We start from the raw sequence: 22,223 nt of genomic DNA on the forward strand, positions 1-22,223 counted from the left end.
ACACACACACACACACACACACACACACACACACACACACACACACAGAGAGAGGAATATTATTCAGCCATAAAGAGGAATGAAATCTTGACATTTGCAAAAACATGGATGAAGCTAGACAGTATAATATTAAGTGAAATAAGTCAGGAAAGACAAATATCATGATTTCATTCACTCATATGTGGAATTTAGGAAAGAAAACAAACAAGCAAATGGAAAAAGAGCGAGAAAGCAAGAAACATACTCGTAATTATAAAGAACAAACTAATGGTTACCAGAGGGGTGGGGGTGATGTATTAAATAGTGATGGGAATTAAGGAGTGCACTTGTGATGGAATTTTTGAGTCGCTATATTGTACACCTGAAATTAATACAACACTGTATGTTAACTATACTGGAATTAAAATTTAAAACTTAGTAAAAAAATGTAACATATAATCTGAAAAATACTCTGCACTATTCTCAATAAATATTCACAAATGGAATACACCTGACTTTCTCACTTATACCCCCACTCTTGGGTAACCAGTATCCTGGCTTCTAACACCATCATTTATTTTTGCCTGTTTTTGAACTTTGTACAAATATATACATACAGTAGGCAATCTTTTGTGACTAGCTTTTTTCCCCTTGATCTTGTATTTGTCATTCATCCCTGTTGTTGTGTACAACAGGTCTAGTTCATTCATTCTTATTACTGTAAAATAGTGTGATTTTCTCACAATGTATTTACCCATTAAATTGTCAGGCATTATTAATCTATCTTTATAAATTTTTTCATAACAACCCCACAAAGCTGGTTTCAGAGTACATAAAAAGGAAAGAGTATGATTTCTGGAATTAACAAATATCTGGTTGAAGCTTGCTTCTGTTAATAACTTTCTGTCCTTGGACAAGTTATTTGACCATTATGGGTCTTGACTTCCTCATCTGTAGGAAGTGGATAATAATGCTTAATTGAGGTAACATACAACAAGCACCTACTATGTGGTAATTATTATTACAAAGCATGTAAAGTATTTGATGTTGGCTTGAAAATCACTTATGGATTACTGTCACACAGCTTAGCTCTTGAGCATGTTGAGTCCTTGACTCTTCTACCTAATACATTACGGGGCACTGAGACTCAAGGGATGAAGTGATCTGAAATTCAAATTGTAGCTTTTCATGGTTATTTGCTCCTCCTTCCTTCCTCTCTGTCCCAGGATATGCACTCACATTTGGAATCCAGGGCAGACTAATACCCTTAGCCTCACCTACCCTAATTATCAGGGTTCATTTTGTTCCATCTTCTTTACTTTTTTTCAACATTATCTACCTCCAGAACAAGCCCTTTTCCTAAAGTTTTTTCTATGATCTCTGTTCATGGAGAAGAAGTAACAGTTAAGACTGGCAAACTTATACATTACTGTCAATGCCTACTTGCCTGACATCTGTTGGGTGAGAACACACTATATCATAGCTTCCACACAAGCTCCAACTCTTCAGAAAGTGGGTTAAATGCAGATTCAGATGTCTTAGGCCATTTGGCCCTTATTCTCACCAGAGAATACACAAAGGCTCAATTCAGTGACTATTCTTTGGCAAGAGCATCCTTAAAAAAGAACTGAAAACATAATACTGTGGGCAATTCTGACAAGCCCCAAAAAATATGAATCAAAGGGTACAAATACTTTCTCTGTCATGTGTCTACAGTGGATGACTAAGTCTTTATTCTGCCATCTCCAATGGACAGCCCGGCATTCTACACTGCAGGATGAAAGAACCATTATGAACAGAACTGGACTGAGTTTGGTTTGTCCTTCCTTGACCTTGGTGCAGGGGGCTTGCGGGGGTTGAATGGTGGTGAGAAGGGGAATAGTGGTGGGAAGGGTTCTGCTAACCAAGTGATAACTAAAATATACACATGGGAAATTACTCACAAGATTTGCATGTGCCAGGACTTTTGAGAGGTGAGAGGAATAGAAGGAGTTAACCAAATAGGAGTCTAGAGTAGGTAGACAAAAATTATCTAAGCCTAGTAGACAAGAAATTAGGAGAAAAGGGTAAAGAAGGGGATCATCCTTGATCTATCCTAGCCACCAGAAATTAATACTCATATTAATCCAGTATAGAAAAATGTGAAAATTGGGGAGCCTGGGTGGCTCAGTTGTTAAGCGTCTGCCTTCAGCTCAGGTCATGATCCTGGGATTGAGCCCCACATTGGGCTCCCCACTCCATGGGAAGCCTGTTTCTCCCTTTCCCACTCCCCCTGCTTGCGTCCCCTCTCTCACTGTGTTTCCCTCTGTCAAATAAATAAAATCTTAAAAAAAAAAAAAGAAATGTGAAAATTTATGGACTCAGAGCCAAGAAACTTGAGTTCAAATCCTGGATTTGTCACTTGCATTTGTCACTATAAAATGAGCTTAATAATAACCACCAACAAGATTTAATTAAGGTTCCAGACTAGAATAGTAGTGTGATCAACCAGTAGTAATGTGATCAACCCTACCAGTGAAAAGTGAAGGTGTGGTTGATAGGAGTCGAGGGTTTAGAGGCAGTAAAGGAAGATAGAAGTGTTAATATCTCCATCTTACAAAGCCACAGTCAAAAGTGAGTAATGGAGTAAGAAATAGGGGTTAAGTATATTATTTAAAGTAACAGAGGTAAGTAAAAGGATGTTATAGTTATCAGAACTTAGAAGTGTTAGAATAGACAGTTAGGCTTTAACAGGATGTCTGGAGGCCAGTAAGGTGGGAGTCACGGCCCATTATCAAGAAAGTTAGAAACCTGTCTTGGCAGTATTCCAAAAACAAAGCCAAAGGAAGCCAGATCACACCAGACAGGCCCTAGACAAAGAAGGCCAGAGAGCCTGACCAAGTAAGGGCGAAAAGGCATGAAACCCTGCTCCCAAAGAAATCCCCTCCACAAATAACAAATATTCTACCCCTTAGTTAATAACTGTTAATAAAAGATAGAGACCTCAAACGCTAGCTTAGGCACAGCTCTCACTTGAGTTCACCAGCTCTCAGATCTCAAAAGTGTACTCTCCCTTTAATAAACTCTTCCACTTGTACCACTCAATCACTGTGTCTGATCCATCCTTGAATTCTTTCTTGCAATGAAACAAAGAGCCTCTGGCAACAAACCAGAGATAGGTTGGGAGGAGGCGTCAGGGTCTGGAGATCTCCCCAGTCCACCCAGCAACAGAAGGGGAGGGAAAGAGAGAGGTGTTGAGCAATGACTTCCTCTATTCATAGCAAGACAAAATAAATAATTTCTCAAGTGGATAATGCAGTAGCAATAAAAGCATTTTTTTAAATATGAAAGCAACTACCAAAAGAATACAAATGGTTAAAACTATATGACTTTGAGGAGTGGGGAAAGAATGAAGACTGTGGAGTTTTTAATAGATCTTATTGTATTATTTTATTTTAAATTATTGTGCAAGTGTGTGTTGTATATAGGTTCAATTTTTACAGTGGAAAAAAAAAACACTTTTTTTCTCAAAACTCAAGGGTTGTAAAATGGGATTAGTCTGATCACACTGCAGATTACACACTAAAATTTGAGGAAAACAAACATGCATCTAATTGCATAAGTATCCCAACTACCATACAGAGATTAGAAGACATATCCTATTTAATTGGAAAAGAGAGACCAATCGAGTTTTAGCGTAAAGAGGTGGTTTGCAAACTTTTTAGCCAATAGAATCCTATTTTAAAAGAAATATTGCCCCAAAAGTTCAGTATATAAAACAGATCCAAGAGAAACTGCTCTGGCTAAAGTAGGGATTTAGGAGCCCTACCAGCAGTTTCCCCTGGGAAAAAAATCCTCTGATGGAGAGGATACCTGTGAAATCATCTGGCCCATGATTCTATGCTTGGGAACCCAACCATCTGAGGCATTTAGAAGCTATTGTATAACAAAAGCTAGTGTCCAAGACATCACAGAATGGCTAATCAGATAGAGAAACTGTTGTCTTTGTGAAATATCTCAGTTACAAAATGGCCTTTTGAGATTCTGATTATTGAAAGAGCCTGTCCACTGGGACTAAGTCAGCCAAGTTGAACTGACAACAGAGTTCATTGGTCTGCAAATGGACTCTGCAAACATTATAACTTGCATTACCCAGCAAATTCCCTAACCAATAGCTCAAAATCTATTACAGGAGTCACAGGAGAAGAGTATCATTTGAATATTACACATCAATCCCCACCATGCATGCTCCAACACTTTCCACAGATTTCACACAAGACATTCATTATTTCAAGAGGTACTATCATCAGCATCATTTGAAGAGGCTAATCCTCTTTGAACAACAAGATGAGTTTATTCCAAATATGTCCCCTCTTAGTTCCCAGCACTCTCAATTATTTGCCCCTCCCCTTTTCTAACTTCCTATGACAAAAAGACATCTCAAACACCCCACAAAGCCAGAGACACAAATCCGGAGATCCAGTGACATGAAACCTCTCCATGTACCAGTAGTCACGTGGGAAACATTCATTGCCACTGTATTTATCTTCCTGTCTCACTCATTAAATTTTCTCCTTGTGAATTTTTAATCAGAGTAAGACTATCACCAATTGGACAATTTTATGGAAAGTGTTCTATTCTCCCTGTTTTACTGCCAATAACAATGATAATGATGAGGATGATGATAACAACAACAGAAAACACTAACATGTATTACATGCCAGGTGCTATTCGAATAATTTTATTTATGTTAACTAATTTAATTAATTCTATATCTATGTGTATATGAATTTTCATCAAATGCTGCCTTCCTGTTGATTCTGAATCCAGAGAACCCATGAAATGGCAGAAGCTTTCTACCAAAAGTAAATAGTTGGACCTAAATGTGAGACCTGAAATCAAAAATCTCCTATAAGACAATATAGGCAATAACCTCTTTGACATCAGCCAACATTTTCCTAGATATGTCACCTTGGGCAAGGAAAACAAAAGCAAAATTAAACTACTGGGGGAGGGAGGCAAGATGGTGGAAGAGTAGGGGAACTCCTTTCATCTGGTCCCTTGAATTTAGCTAGATAACTATCAAACCATTCTGAACACCCATGAATTCAGCCTGGGATATAAGAAAAGAATTGCTAGAATTCTACAAACAGAAAAGTGACCATTTTCTGCAAGGTAAGAGGTGCAGAAAAGTGAATCTGAAGGGATATATCAGAAGATAAATGGTGGGGGGAGGGAGCCTCTGTAAGCCAGCTACTGGAAAGTGATAGAGCCCAGGAGCACAAAATCGGAACCTCTAGAAGTCTGCTCCAGTGAGAGACATCCCTTCCTGAAAGATGCTCAAGTGGAGAAGCAGGGAAGAATGCTAGCTGGGACACTGTGAGTGGTCTCAGGAACCCAGGAGTCACAGAAAGAACAGGGGTACCTGAGCCAGCAGAGGTCCCAAGCACTGAAGCATGGAAACTGGTTGCAGTCAGCGAGCCCAAGAGGGGACTCTCAGCTCCGTTCACCATAAATCCCAAACTGCGGCACTATCGGGCAACCACTCTGCGGGCAGGGCCCTGAAAGGGGCAGAGACCCAGCAACCCTCCACCTTCCCCCAGGAGGGGCATCGCGGGTACATGCAGGACCAGGTGACTGCTCTCTGTGTGGGGAAACAAAAGCAAAAATGAACTACTGGGACTTCATCAAGATAAAAAGCTTCTGCACAGCAAAGGAAACAGTCAACAAAACTAAAAAGCAACCTATGGAATGACAGAAGATATTTGCAAATGACGTATCAGATAAAGGGCTAGTATCCAAGATCTGTAAAGAACGTATCAAACTCAACACCCAAAAAAGCAAATAATCCAGTGAAGAAATGGGCAGAAAACATGAACAGACATTTCTCCAAAGAAGACATACAAATGGCCAACAGACACATGAAAAGTGTTACACACCACTTGGCATCAGGGAAATACAAATCAAAACCTCAATGAGATACCACCTCACACCAGTCAGAATGGCTAAAATTAACAAGACAGGAAACACCAAATGTTGGCGAGGATGTGGAGAAAAGGGAACCCTCTTACACTGTTGGTGGGAAGGCAAGCTGGTATAGCCACTCTGGAAAACAGTATGGAGGTTCCTCAACAAGTTAAAAATAGAGGGGCACCTGGGTGGCTCAGGTCATGATCCTGGGGTCCTGGGATCGAGCCCCACATCGGGCTCCCTGCTCAGTGGGGAGGCCTGCTTCTCCCTCTCCCACTCCCTCTGCTTGTGTTCGCTCTCTCGCTGTGTCTCTCTCTGTCAAATAAATAAAAAATAAAATCTTTAAAAAAAAAGAAGTTAAAAATAGAGCTACCCTATGACCCAGCAATTACACTACTAGGTATTTACCCCAAAGATACAAATGTAGTGATCTGAAGGGACATCTGCACCCCAATGTTCATAGCAGCAATGTCCAATGGCTTTCCACAATAGCCAAATTGTGGAAAGAGCCAAGATGTCCAACGACAGATGAATGGATCAAGAAGATGTGGTCCATATATACAATGGAATATTACTCAGCCATCAGAAAGGATGAATACCTACCATTTGCATCGACATGGATGGAACTGGAGGGGATTATGCTAAGCGAAATAAGTCAAGCAGAGAAAGACAATTATCATATGGTTTCACTCATATGTGGAACATAAGGAATAGCACAGAGGACCACAGGGGAAGGGAAAGAAACCTGAATGGGAAGAAATCAGAGAAGGAGACAAACCATGAGAGACTCTGGACTCTGGGAAATAAATTGAGGGTTGCAGAAGGGAAGGGGGTGGGGGGATGGGTAACTGGGTGATGGACATTAAGGAGGGCACGTGATCCAATGAGCACTGGGTGTTATATGCAACTAATGAATCATTGAACACTACATCAAAAAGTAATGATGGACTATAAGTTGGCTAACTGAACTTAAGAAAAAAAGAAAAAGAAGATGTGGTGTGTGTATATACATACACACACACAATGGAATATTACTCAGCCATCACCATTTACATCAATGTGGATGAACTAGAGGCTATTATGCTGAGCAAAATAAGTCAATAAGAGAAAGACAATTATGATATGGTTTCACTCATATTTGGAACATAAGACACAGTGCAGAGGATCATAGGGGAAGGGCAGGAAAACTGAAAATCATCAGAGAGGGAGACAAACCATGAGAGACTCTTAACTCTGGGAAACAAACTGGGGATTGCTGGAGGGGAGATGGGTGGGGGGATGAAGTAATTGGGTGATGAGCATTAAGGAGGGCACGTGTTGTGATGAGCACTGGGTGTTATGCACAACTGATAAATTACTGAACACTAAAATAAAATAAAATATTGGGACTACACCAAAATAAAAAACTGCACAACAAAGGAAACTATCAACAAAATGAAAGACAACCTACTGAATGAGAAGATACTTGCAAATAGTATATCTGATAAGGAGTTAGTATTCAAAATGTATACAGAACTTGTACAACTCAATATCAACAAGCAAATATTCAATTAAAAAATGGACAGAGGACCTGAACAGACATTTTTCCAAAGAAGACACCTAGTTGTCCAATAGTCACAAGAAAAGATGCTTAACATCACTCATCATCAGGGAAATGCAAATCAAAACCAGGATGAGATACCACCTCACACCTGTCAGGAAGGCTAAAATCAGCAACACAGGGAACAACAGGTGTTGGCAAGCATGCAGAGAAAGAAAGGGGAATCCTCTTGCATTGCTGCTGGGACTGTAAGCTGGTGCAGCCACTGTGGAAAACAGTATGGAGGTTCCTCAAAAAATCAAAAATAGAAATAACACATGATCCAGTAATCCCACTACTGGGTGTTTACCCAAAGGAAAAAACAGCACTAATTCAAGAAGATATATGCAGCCCTGTATTTACAACAGCATTATTTATAATAACCAAGGTATGAAAGCAACCCAAGTGTCCACTGATAGATGAAGGGGTAAATAAGATGTGGTATATATTACTCAGCAATAAAAAAGAATGAGATCTTGCCATTTGTGACAACATAGATGGACGTAGAGGGTATTACATGAAATAAGGTCAGAAAAACACAAGTACCATATGATTTCACTTACATGTGCAATCTAAAAAACAAAACAAATGATCAAACGAAGAAACAAACCAACCAACCCAAAAAGAAACTCTTAAATACAGAGAACAAACTGGTTGTTGCCAGAGGGGAGCTGGGTGGGGGGGATGGGTAAAATGGATAAAGGGAATCAAGAAGTACAAACCTCTAGTTATTAAACAAATAATTCAACTGTACTTACATTGTTTAGTTCAGTGTTACCAAATAGAAATCTAATGCAAGCCATATCTATAATTTTTACCTTTCTAGTAATCATATTAAGAAAAGGAAAAAGAAACAAGTGAAATTAATTTCAATGATATATCTTATTTTACCCACTATATCGAAAATACCATTCAACATGTGATCAATATAAAATATTAATGATATTTTACATTTTTCACACCATCTTCAAAATCTAGCACATATTTTACATTTACAGCACAGTAAATTCTGACTAGCCAATTTCTACTACTGAACAGATGCACTTTTAGTTAATTACCCCTAGGATCTCACACAGATTAGATTAAGGATTATTTGTCCATTGGTTTTCTTGTACATACGAGAAAACTGAGGCCAAGAGAGAAGTGCTATCTTTTTTTTTCCTTTGGGATCCTTGTGGGGAAAAATAATGGCCTACTTTTCATACTACTTGCATAATTTCTGCTGACCATATTTACATGGAGAATTGCATCATTTTTTATGAAATACTGGACATGTGAGTTTGCCTTTATTAAAAAAGGTGACTCCTTGAACTGGAGCATAAAAAATTGGAGTTATTTCTCAGAACATGCAGGCAGACTAAGTTGGACCCTACCCTGCTGCAAAAGTTTTTGTTTTGCTTTTCCTCTAGGCTCAAAGCTTTTGGGTTACTTGGCAAATTGAAGTAGCACATCCACTTGTGGTGTATGTTGCCCTCTAAAAGCAGAAGACATCAACTTAGCATTGTCCCTCTTAGCAGGCCATGCTTAGTGGATGGGTAACAGGGAATTCCTCCCCCCCCTTTTTCAAAGTAATCTCTATGTCCAACATGGGGCTTGAAATCATGACCCCAAGATCGAGGGTCACATGCTCTACCAACAGAGCCAGCCAGGTGCCCCAAGGAACCCTTCATTTTAACCATTAAATTTTTCCATGGAGTATTACCAAGATATGTACCTGCAGCAGCTCCATCTGGACCTGCGACCTGGAATTCAAGGCTTTTTTTTTTTTCTCCCCCAGACTTACAATCGAGAGAAATGAATTCAAATCCAAGCTCTGCCACTTCCTGGTTGAATGACTTTAACACTACACCTCACTGAATCTTAGTGTCCTCATCAGTAAAAAAGGACAATAAGTTCTACTTTACAAGGTTCAAATGAGAACATACATCTTTATTTGTAAGGGCCTAGCAAAGCATTTTCCACTACCAGTTAAGTCACAGAGCCAACTAGCAGCAGTGCTGGGTGTATCAGTCTGGGCCCAATCAAAAGATAAAAACCACTATATAGATTTATTAAACTCCAAACGTATTAAACTAAAAGAAAAAAAACTAACTGTAATATATAAGGAAATTCTTTACAGTACCCTGAGGCTGAGGGAGGGTACCCATGGAAGGGCAAATTTGGAAGGGGCTCCAAACTCATTGGAAAAGGTGTAATTTAAGCAGAGAAGTTAGCTTAAATTGGTTTGGCCTGGTGTTCTAGAGTCACTAGGTAAGCAGGAGACAACTCTCCAGAGTGTAGGTGGGGGAGCAAGCAGCAACTAGTGGAGTAGGAATAGAGAGAGAATGGGAACTTTTTAGGTTACCAATAAGCTTTGCAGGACCAGCCTGCCTCAGTAGGAACCCCCTAAGGAGCAAGCAGGCTGTATGGGGGCTTGCAGAGGAAGCAGGGAGCAGCAGCTCTGTTATAAACCTTCAGTCAGCAGGTGGGAGAGGTGTGGGGCCTACAGAGGGGAGCTGGGGGACAGAATGAGTGGGGAGGCCTTCAGGGAGAGACCTAAATTGAGAGATCCGCAGATAAGTTATCGCCAGGCCAGGCAGAGGCTTCAAAGGCACTGAGGGGCCATGTATTCTAGATGTGTGGCTGGGTCAGAGCCCCCACCAGATAGCTCACTCCCTCTCTACTGACCCCCACTTTGCAGCAGTTGGAAACTTCAGGAGAGCCCCTTCCTCCTGCAATATCCCTCCAGCACCATCTCCTGAGAAAGCTTTACAGCTTGATCATTGTAAAGGAGAGATGCTTAAAGGAATTCCATCCATTTTCACAGAATAGGTATTGAGAAGTGTTGGAACTGATAGGCAATAATTTGAAAACACAGGGGTAGACGGGAACCTGCATTTTCTAGTCCTTAGTTCACTGCTCTTTCTATTACCCTAAATTTTACTTACTACCAGGATAATTCTAGATAGTTTCTTGAAAACAGCCCTCACCCTGAGAGTTGGTCACTCGCCTTTTAGGTGTACAAGTTGACCCTACGGTAAGGAAGTAGGAAAAAAAAAAAAAAAGACCGATAGGAATATAAGAATATAACCTTTCTGAGTCTGTTTCTTCATTGAGATAATGGATATTATACATCCTACTTCATAGGTTTGCTGTAAGAATTAAGGAAGACAACACATGTAAAATCCTCAGCACAGGCCTGGGACATAGGAAATATATAATAGATATTTGTTTCCTTTCCCTCAGATGACATGAGGTCAATCAACCACTGCAGCATATTCTTACTTTCCTTTTTCCTAATCTCATCCAGGAGTGAAAGTAGACTATGTGAAGATTTTCACATTATCTGTCCTTCTTCATAAAGATTCATTGTTATGTAACAAATGTCATATCACTTAACTATTTTCATACCACACTTATGATTTTAAAGGTTCTTCCCTCCTTCAATTATATATTTTCCCAATTAAGTACTTACATTAATGAGATTCCAGATATATCAAGTAGAATCCAGAATTGCTGGGCTATCCATATTAACTCAGTTAGCCTGAATGGCAGTCATTCAAATAATACCCAGGTCAAGCTGACTGATGACATCCAACAGTGACATCACATCCACTAATCTCGTCTTTCCTCTTTCCTCTCTCAACTTGCTCTCTTCAATCCAAACTGCTTGCTGTCACAATATTCCAGATAATAACCAGATGGTGTGTTCTCAATCCTTTTTAGGACCAGATGCTTAGTCAAGATGCTACATTTAGTTCTGGAAGACTATCTAGGTTACATGTTGCATACATACTGGAGTTCAAAAAATAGGTCTATTCTTAGCTGAAAAGAAGAAATTTAACAATTTTTCGTACCTCTTTATGAGACACTGGGGAGCCAGATCCATGAGTGATCAAGCTGGAAATAATCTGAGATTATCTGGCACAGTGCTGTCCAGTAGAAATTTCTACAATGACGGAAATGTTCTATGTCTGTGCAATCCAACACAGTAGCTAGTAGCCACATGTAGGTACCAAGCACTTGAAATGTGACTAGCATGACTGAGAAACTGAGTTGCTAATTTTATTTTATTTATATAGCTATGGATACCATATTGGACAGCAAATATCTACATAGTAGGGCTTAATGGAAAGAATGTGGGATTTAAAGCTAAAAGAAATCCTAAAGTCTAAATGCTGGCTACTGTCCCTAACTATACAACTTTGGTCAGGTTTTTTTTATCTTGCCCAAACCTCAGCTGCCTCATTTGTAAAATGTGGAAAATACCAGAACCTCACACAACTGTTGTGATTAGAGAATGAATGTAAAGCATGTAGCCCAGTGCTTAGCAAGCACATAGTAAGTGCCCTTTAAATAATGCCTATTATCAAGCTCCTCATTTTCCAGATGGAGAAACTGAAGCTCCAAAAAGAGAAGAAACTTGTCCACAGTTGCACAGCTCGTTGGAAACATAGCCAGGAGCCAATTTCAGATTTTCTCACTTTTTTGAATGAATTTTCGTATATATATGAACCCTCCTCACCCCTAAAGAGTGAAGAGTGGTAGCCCAAACTACTCAGGTATAAAAAATATCTTATACATTTGGAGAAAATGTACCTTGGTAAAGCCTATTTGCTCCTTCCGAAAATTTTCCAGGGGTTTAATCAGCAAATCACTAGCATTGTGTACCTAGAAAAAAAGAAAGAACACACAAAACAACTTTCAGATTAGAAAGGTTCAGATTCAGTTTCCTTGTTACTAAGGCATTACCCTGTAATACATCAACCTGCAAAATGTAAATTGATTTGTGGGTTTTTTTCATTGTTGTTACTGTCTTTTTTTCCCATACTGGTCTCTTAAAATCAAATGTTTTGAGAGGAAATGAGAGAAGCGACATTAGGGGCATTTCTCTGTAACTTACTGGTAGTCTGATCTGAGTTTTTAATCAATAAGTATCTATAGTCATGTCCAGAAACAGATACAGGGGGCCTGAAGTATATGTGGAAAAGAGAAAGAGAATGGAAAATGTTTGAAAATACCAATTGCACCAAATGCAAACCATTTCATGGGAGGCAAATGATTTAGCAGTAATAGCATCAGGATAAATCCCAGGATAAACTATTTCCGGTCCTGCCAGGGTGTGTCATAAAAATCAGAACATTTTCTTCAGAACTTAGGAGTATATTACAGCATCACAGAGAGCACTGGATCAGGCCTTCAAATTACCTACAAATGTAGGCATCAGCTCCAAAGCTGATAAAAACAGCCTGTCCAAGAATGAAAAATATTGACATTAATATGGTTCTAGAGATATAAAAACACCATTTGCAAACTGGACCCCTTGCTCAGTGGGCAGGCAGAGATATACAAAGATTTGTGTTCATATAAACCTCTTGAAAGATTGCATCTATCCAAGGCAACAAGTGGGGTTTGTTTTTCTTCAGTGGTGTGAATCAGCTGTACATTAATGGAGGACCTAAGAGAATACATCTGAAGGGCTGGATTTTAGGACCCATTGCACTAATTTTGAGATAAGACAGGGAAATGAGGTACTGCCTTCTTTGTCAAATGAGACATAAAGTGTCAGTAAGACAAGATATATCTTCATAACAAAAGTAGAAAAAAACAGTAGAAAGCCAGTTTTGACCAGTCCTGTATTCTCCAGATTAAGAGGCAGTTTTTAAAGACTTTTATTTATTTATTTATTTGACAGAGAGAGAGAGACAGCAAGAGAGGGAACACAAGCAGGGGGAGTGGGAGAGGGAGAAGCAGGCTTCCCGCCGAGCAGGGAGCCCGATGCGGAGCTCGATCCCAGGACCTGGGATCATTACCTGAGCCGAAGGCAGACGCTTAATGACTGAGCCATCCAGGCATCCCAAGAAGCAGTTTTTAAACTACCACCAAAATGCATGGGCATTTGGGGTTGGCGCATTAGTACGTATTTTTTAATCTGTGTCCTGCAGGCACTTTGGGTCTCCTGTTTTGCGTCCAGGTATGATTCAGAGTTCAACTAAATGGCCAAACTCTCATCCAATCAAGCTCTACCAGAAGCCCTAGTACCAAAAATAAGGACATCAGTGATTCTCCTTGATCAAAAATAAGAATTCTTTTATTAGGGGCACCTGAGTGGCTCAGATGGTTAAGCATCTGCCTTCGGCTCAGGTCATGATCCCAGGGTCCTGGGATCGAGCCCCGCATCGGGCTCCTGGCTCAGCGAGGAGCCTGCTTCTCCCTCTCCCTCTGCCTCTCTCCCTGCTCATGCTCTCTCTCTCTCTCTCTGTATCTCTGTGTCTCAAATGAATGAATGAATGAATGAATGAATGAATGAATGAATAAATAAATAAATAAATAAATAAATAAAAGATATTTAAAAAAAAGAATTCTTTTATTAAAAGTACTAGCTCAGTTAAGAGGGCACATGATGGGATGAGCATTGGGTGTTATACACGACTGATGAATCACTGAACATGACATCAGAAACTGATGATGTACTGTATGCTAATAGAATTTAAATTTTAAAAAAAGTATTAGCACATCTCTCTTGCCCAACACACTCTATAGTTCTATGGACTGTGAGATATGTGATAATCAACTTTGTGTACATACCTGGAAACAAATTATGTCATTAATGTCATAGATCCAGTACAGAGAGTCATTTTTCTTCTCTCCTTTTGTGCAAGTTTTAAAACATGGCCACAAATTTTGAGATACTTTCCCCACTGAGAGGTGAGGTCGCTGTCCCCTCTACCTTAAATATGAGTGGGTTTATTACTTCTTTGAACCAATAGAGTATAGCAGAAGTGACACTACGTGACTTCTCAGACTACGTCATAAAAGGCCAGCAACTTCCACCTGGGTCTCTTGGAACATTTCCCCTGGGGTGCCCTGAGCTACCCTATAGGAAGCTGGACTATCCTGAGACTACCTACCGAGAGAGGCCAAACATACACTTTCTGATCAAAAGTCCAGCTGAGCCCAGCCTCCCAGCCATTCCACTAAGATGCTTGATAGGTGAGCAAAGCTTTGGACTGCTTTGGACTCTCCACCTCAACCCACCTCCCAGGTGAATACTACCACATGAAGCAGAAAAATTACCCAGCTGATCCCTATCTGAATTCCTGACCCACAACATAATGAGATAAAATTAAATGGTTTTAGTTTAAGCCACTACATTTTGGAATAGGTTGTTGTGCAGCAACAGATAATTAGAAAAACTATTTCCACTTTCACAAAGGTAACACACAAAAAGTGGTTACCTGGGACACATTGAAGAAGTTTGCCTTTGAATACGAAGTGAACATGCCATTTCTAAGGAGAGTAGTATGTGTCAAACTTCTATATGGACTTTCAGCTGAGCCCTTGCATGCACAGGCAACCCAAGAATGGTACAGTTGCCAGTTTTTATGCTTCAAAGGGGATTTTCTTGTATAAGCAGGTGTGCCAGCAACTTCTTACACAGGTCCATAAGGCCACTGCTTTTTGTATGTTTGGCCCTGTCTCTGTCAAGAAAACTAGCACATGATTCACTGAAATTGGACGCCATAGTTCTCACTTGATCACATTGATTATAATACTGCTACCAGTCTCCTACAACACAAATAAATACGCTGAGCATTTCCTCTCTTTGACACTCATTGGTTATTATAATACTTTCTGCCAGAACACAGAGCTAGATATGTAGGAAAAGATCACACTGAAGCTTGACTTTTTTTTTTTATTTCGTTTTATCCTCAAATCTCTTAGAAGTCTAGCAACTATTCAAAAAAAGCCCTTTTAATTAAACATGATCTTTATTCCCCTTTCTGATCACTACACCCATTTCATAAGCTCTCTAGCAGAAAAGTTCCTACCTCCTATCCCAGGGTAGAACCCCCAGCATGATAAGTGACACTCTAAACAACACATTAGTGAGTTTAGCTAATCAGGTTCCTATTGTATGAATCCCAATTAACACTAGGTAGGGCATTTAGCAGATTAGAGATGGTACTCGATCCAGCAGTGTAGGATTGTTCATGAATCTTTGATGGATAACTAATTACCAAAAGAAGTCATTGAGGATATACTGCTTGAAATAGTATGGGTCTCTTTAGGTCATTCTTCGCAGTCCTCAAAGACAGACCTTGCACATTGCTAACAGGGTCGCCTTCAGAGTCAGAAAGGCACCTAGGCAAGCAAAACGTTAATCATACAGGAAATCTGTTATCCAAACTTTTCAAGGCCAACTTCTGAGGTAATACAATATCCCACAGGGTACTATTTAAGAACATCACAGTTGGAATGCCCCTCTTCAAAACTTTCCTCCATAATTCCTTCCACAATTTAAGTTCATTTACAAGAATGACTAGACATTTGCAATTATCACAGGCTAGAGCTGTGAACTTCCTGTTCTAAAGCTTCTTTTGGCCTCTTCTTATAGAAAGGAAAAGAAGCTATTTAACACCTCCCATATTATCCATAGTGGGGTAAGAAGTCCTTTTACCACAGTTCTAGGAAAAGGGAGAGGTGCAGTGAAGCAATGAATTCCTGGCATGTTGTGAAAGGCCCTCATTGAGCCTAACCTTCACAGCATTCCTAAAATTAAACGGGAAATGGGGAGCCAACACTCAATACATGATTGAAGAGTTGTGGGGACAAAGAGGCACAACATAATGAGAGACAGAAGAAAATGAGTCACTCCTGTGGAAAAAAGCCAGCAAGAAGGGTGAGAAAAACAATGTCTCAAAAGATGAGTCCTACTTTAATATTTTAGAGCTTTGTAATTGGGTAAATAAAAGAGATCAAGAAACAACTAGGTACCGAGGTACAGGTCTGTGATTGGAGGGCAAGAATGAAGGGGGGGAAATCGGAGGGGGGGACGAACCATGAGACTATGGACTCTGAAAAACAAACTGAGGGTTCTAGAGGGGAGGGGGGTGGGGGAATGGGTTAGCCTGGTGATGGGCATTAAGGAGGGCACGTTCTGCATGGAGCACTGGATGTTATACACAAACAACGAATCATGGAACACTACATCAAAAACTAATGATGTAATGTATGGTGATTAACATAACATAATAATAAAAAAAGAAATGCTTTCTTGATTAAAGTCACTCATGATCTCAAGGGAAAAAAGAAAGAAACAACTAGGGCTGAAGAGAAGTATAGCTGAGTTTTCTAGTGGTACATGAATGAAATGGAGTTGAATGCCTTTGAGATCAACATTGGCAGTAGTCCACAAATTCTTCAGGCAGAAGAAAACATTTAGCAGAGTGTAGATTAGCTAGGGTGGCCATCTACCAGACTCCAAAGAAACTACCCATATTGGTCTCTCCTTAATATCCTTAGAAGCAAGTCTCTTAAACTAAGAAAATTCCCAAGTCAAATTTCCATAAGCAGAATCTTGGAAGTAACAAAAGTTAACTACAAAGAACACTCACTTAATAAGTATTTTTTTGCTATTTATAGAAGACTTTCATATTCATTATATCATTTGGAGTTCTTACAACCACCTTGGGAGGTGGGGGTTATTTTCCTCATTATACATATGAAAAAAGAAAGACAGCGAAATACCATTTGTTTGAAATCAACAATTAGTAGCACTGCCATTATTAGAACCTAAGGCTCTACTTCCCCTACATCCAAGTCCTGCCTTCAATTCTACTTCTCTAGGAGCCTAGATGAAATGGCAGCAGGATTCTCAGAAGCCAGTATCATACTGTTGAAAAGGATGAGTAATGACAGATTAAAGAACTCTGGCTATTGAATAAATAGACTTAACAAAACTGAACTGCCCACAGGAAATCATCCTATCAAGAAAGGGAAGGTAGACCTCTCATCACCCTCTACAAAGTTCCAACATTACCTTCACACCCCTAATAAAAAGAAATATTGACCAACTTAGGTACTTCTACATTTAAGTCCAAATAGGTCTGGGGTGGGGCCGAGGACCTGCATTTCTAACAATTTCCTAAGAGACATTGGTGCAGCAGGTCTAGGGACCACACAAAAAGATTATTTTTTTAAGCTGCTAAATAGAGTTCACCAAAAAAAAAAAAAAAAGAAATATAAGATCTATGTAAGGAAACTACAAAACTCTGATGAAAGAAATCAAAGAAGGGTTTAATAAATGGAGAGATAATCCATGTTCATAAATAGGAAGACAATATTCTTAGGATGTCAGTTTATCCCAACTTGTTCTATAGATTCAACATAATCCTGATCAAAATCCCATCAATTTATTTTGTGGGTACTGACAAATTGATTCTAAATTTCATACCTAACATTAAGTCTTACTACAAAGCTACAGTAATCAAAACAGAAGAAAGGGGTTCTGTGAAATCTCTCTGTACTTTCCACTCAGTGTTTTTGTAAAACTAAAACTGCTCTAAAAAATAAATCTATTATTTTAAGAAATAAACTTTAAATATAAGGAGAAGTCTACAGAGAGATTTAAATAAAACAATTATATGTCAAATATAAATAAAGTCTGTATTATTTATTTCTATAAGCAGAGAAACAGAAAAATAAATGAGTAATTTAAGGACAATAAGGGCCACAATTTCTTTCCACATGTTCAATAGCCCAGTTTAATGTCCTTTGAAACCGCTTCTTGCTGATATGAACAGAAATGGAATTTCCACACTAATTTCTACCTAATGCAAAACTCCCAGGGTAAAAGCTTAAAATAGAATAACCAGATCTACTTCCTAAATATCTTTACTGTTCTAAACAGCCATGAGACAGACACTGAAACAACAGAGTATCAATCCAATGAAGGAGGACAGAAAAATCCCCAATATCAGCCAAGATACCAGTTCAAGCCCCAGTGTTAGTGACCTACCATCATCATCCTCTCATTTTCTACTTCGTTGAGCAATTCAGCAAATTCCTTGAAGGATTCAGCTAGAAAGACAGAATAAAAGATAAACCAAATTAATCAGAGTACTTGATAGGGAAGTGGGCAGAGATCTGAGTGATATAAGTTAGGGACCAGTGCTCCAAGCCAGCCTGGACACGAGAGGAAGGCATCAAACCTAAGGCCAATAGGAGAATGTGTTCAGTGCCTGTTGAATATTTCTTTTCTTTTTTTGTTTTTTCTTTCTTTTCTTTTCTTTTTTTTTGCAATTCCACTACCCAAGAGATTTTTTCCCTTCAGTTTTATTGAGATATAATTGACACACAACACTATGTGAGTTTAAGGATAGGATCTATTCTCTTGGCAACTTTCAAATATACCACATAGCCATGCTAATCACAGTCATCATATTTACATTATGCCCTCAGTTTTTATTTATCTTACAACTGGAAGTTTGTACGTTTTGATTACCTTCATTCAATTACCCCAACCCCCACAAATCCAATTACCTTTCCTAGGAGTTTCTTTTTTAGGTTCCACATATAAGTGAGATCATACAGTATGTCTTTATTTCACTTAGCATGATACCATAAAGATCCATTCACGTTGTCACAAATGGCAGAATATCCTTGTATTTTATGGCTGAATAGTATCCCAGTATGTATGTATATATGTGTATATGTGTGTGTGTGTGTACCATATATATACCACAACTTTTTTATCCATTCATCTATCAATGGACAATTAAGTTGTTTCCATGTCTTGGCTATTATATATAATGCTGCAGTGAACACAGGAGTGCAGATATCTCTTCAACATAGTGGCTTAATTTCCTTTGGATAATTAATTCCCAGATGTGGAATTGCTGGATCATAAGGTAATTCTATTTTTAATTTTTTGAGGGACCTCCATTCTATTTTCCACAGTAACTGGCACCAATTTACATTCCTACCAACAGTGTACAAAAGTTCCTTTTTCTCCACATCCTTGCCAGCATTTGTCATCTTGTCCTTTTTATGAAAGCCATTCTAACTGAGGGAATATCTCATTGTGGTTTTAATTGCATTTCCCTTATGGTTAGTGATGTTAAGCAAGTTTCATGTACCTCTTGGCCATTTTAATATCGTCTTTGGAAAAATGTTGATTCAAGCCTTTTGCCCATTTTTAATTGGATTATTTGAGGGTTTTTGTTTGTTTGCTTTGCTATTGAGTTGTCAGAGTTGTTTATATGTTTTGGCTTAATTAACCCCTTACCAGATACATGATTTGCAAGTATTTCCTCCCATTCCATAGGTTGCCTTTTCATTTTGTTGACTGTTTCTTTGGCTGTGCACAAGAATTTTAGTTTGATACAGTCCCTCTTGTTGATTTTTTTTTTATGTTGTTGCTTGTCCTTTGGTGTCATAGCAAAGACCCCATCAAGAAGCTTTTTCTTTATGTTTTCTTCTAGGAATTTTATGGTTTCAGGTCTTACATTTCAGTCTAATCCATTTCAAGTTAACTTTTGTGAATGTGTAAGATTGGAACCTACTCTCATTCTTTTACAAGTGAATATCTAGCTTTCCCAACTCCAGACTGTCTTATCCCTACTGTATATTCTTGCCTCCTTTATCTTAGATTAATTGACAACATAAGCCTGGGTTTATTTCTGGGCTTGCTATTCTATTCCACTGATCGATATATCTGTTTTTATGCCAGTACCATACTGTTTTGATTACTACATCTTTGTAGTATAATTTGAAATCAGGGAGTATGATGCCTCTAGCTTTGTTCTTCTTTCTCAAGACTGCTTTGACTATTCAAGGTCTTTTGTGGTTTCATACAAATTTTAAGATTATTTGTTCTAGCCTGTAAAAGATGCTGATGGTATTTTGATAGGGATTGCTTTCAATTTGTAGACTGCCTTGGGTAGTATGGACATTTTAACAATATTAATTCTTCCAATCCATGAGAACTGTATCTTTCCATTTATTTGTGTAATCTTCAATTTCATCAATGCCTTATAGTTTTCAGAGTATAAGTCTTTGACCATCTTGGTTAATTTTATTCCTAAATACTTTTGTTATGATGCTCCTGTAAATAATGTAAATAAAATCATTTTCTTTATTTCTTTTTCAGATAATCTTTTTGTTTTTTTTTAACTGTTTATCCCCTTCACCTATTTCTTTTACCCATTACCCCACATTTTTCTGATGAAGTCTTTAGGATTTTCTATATATAAAATCAAACAGAGATGATTCTACTACTTTCTTTCTGATTCTAATGCTTTTAATTTCTTTTTCTTACCTAATTAATCTGGCTAGGGATTCCAGTACAATGCTAAATAGCAGTATTGAGTGGACACATTTGTCTTGTTCTTGATTTTAGAAGGAAAGCTTTGGAACTTTCACCACTGAGTACGATCTTAGCTGTGGGCTGTCACATATTGCCTTAATTATGTTGAGGTACATTCCTTCTATACCTAATTTGTTGAAAGTTTTTATCATGAACAGATGTTGAATTCTGTCAAATGTTTCTTTAGCTATTATTTTTATTGGTGGTTAATCATAATATAATTAGTTTATATTTGTTTTGTTTGCATTAACATTATGGAAGATTCATTTCAGGATACCTTTAATTACTAAACTCTCCTAACATATTTAAAATGTAAATATTTGATTTGTAAAACTTTCCAAACTTTCCAACTTTCCAAAACACATCTGTTTTGTCGAGTAAGGTGCTCCCATAGCCCTGACTTATGATTGAACTATAACAATGAGATGATGCTTGGCCTTTATTTAGTCTTGATTACCTAAGTCCAGCATTTAGGTCCTGCAGTGCAGTTATTTTGAAACTAATCTCTTTACCCCATTTTGAACATATTATTTCATTTTACTTTATTTTCATCATGATAGGTATATTCTTTAATCCCAAGCCCTATTTCACCAATCCCCCCACACTACCCCCTCTGGTAACCATCAGTTTGTTCTCTATAATTAATAGTCTGTTTCTTGGTTTGTCACACTTTTTTTTCCTTTGCTCGTTTGTTTTCTTTCTTAAATTCCACACATATGAGCAAGATCATGTGGTATTTGTCTTTCTCAGACTTATTTCATTTAGGAATATACTCTCTAGCTATACCCACGTCATTGCAATTGGCAAGACTTCCTTCTTTTTTATGACTGAATAATATCCCATTATATAGATCTAGATAGACAGATATAGATAAAATATTAATACACACACACCATATCTTCTTTATATATTCATTTATCAATGGACACTTGGGCTACTTCCATAATTTGGCTATGGTAAATAATGCTGCTATAAACACAGGGGTGCATATAACCCTTTGAATTAGTGTTTTTGTATTTTAGGGGTAGATATCCAGTAGTGCAATTACTGGATTGTAGGGTAGTTCTATTTTTAATTTTTTAGGGAACTTCCATACTGTTTTCTACAGTGGTTGTACCAATACGCATTCCCACCAACAGTGCAAAAGGATTCCTCTTTCTCCACACCTTCATAAACACTTATTTCTTGTGTTTTTTATTTTAGCCATTCTGACAGGAGTGAGGTGATACCTCATTGTAGTTTTGATTTGCATGTTCCTTTTTTTTAATTATGTTGTGTTAATCACCATACATTACATCATTAGTTTTTGATGTAGTGTTCCATGATTCACTGTTTGTGTATAACACCCAGTGTTCCATGCAGTACGTGCCCTCTTTAATACCCATCACCAGACTAACCCATCCCCCCAAACCCTCCCCTCTAGAACCCTGTTTGTTTCTCAGAGTCCATAGTCTCTCATGGTTCATCTCCCCCTCCGATTTCCCCCCCTTCATTCTTCCCTTCCTGCTATCTTTTTTTTTTTTTAACATACAATGTATTATTTGTTTCAGAGGTACAGGTCTGTGATTCAACAGTCTTACACAATTC

At 38.4% G+C, this 22,223-nt stretch overlaps 1 protein-coding gene across 3 annotated transcripts in view; it reads right to left on the reverse strand.

The window, feature by feature from the left end:
* The window catches only part of OPHN1 (oligophrenin 1), a 498,955-nt gene that overhangs the window by 288,003 nt on the left and 188,729 nt on the right, over window positions 1–22,223 (reverse strand). For all 3 annotated transcript variants that reach the window (XM_073885819.1, XM_025860816.2, XM_073885818.1), the window contains exons 4-5: window positions 18,288–18,349; window positions 12,086–12,157 (exon numbers count right to left, since the gene is read on the reverse strand). In XM_073885819.1, the coding sequence (XP_073741920.1) occupies window positions 12,086–12,157; window positions 18,288–18,349 (134 nt within the window). The remainder of the gene's footprint in view (window positions 1–12,085; window positions 12,158–18,287; window positions 18,350–22,223) is intronic.

This window comes from Callorhinus ursinus, unplaced genomic scaffold (assembly GCF_003265705.2).
Source record: "Callorhinus ursinus isolate GAN/ISIS: 27379988/994484 unplaced genomic scaffold, GSC_fseal_2.0 scaffold66, whole genome shotgun sequence".
Lineage (NCBI taxonomy): Eukaryota > Metazoa > Chordata > Mammalia > Carnivora > Otariidae > Callorhinus > Callorhinus ursinus.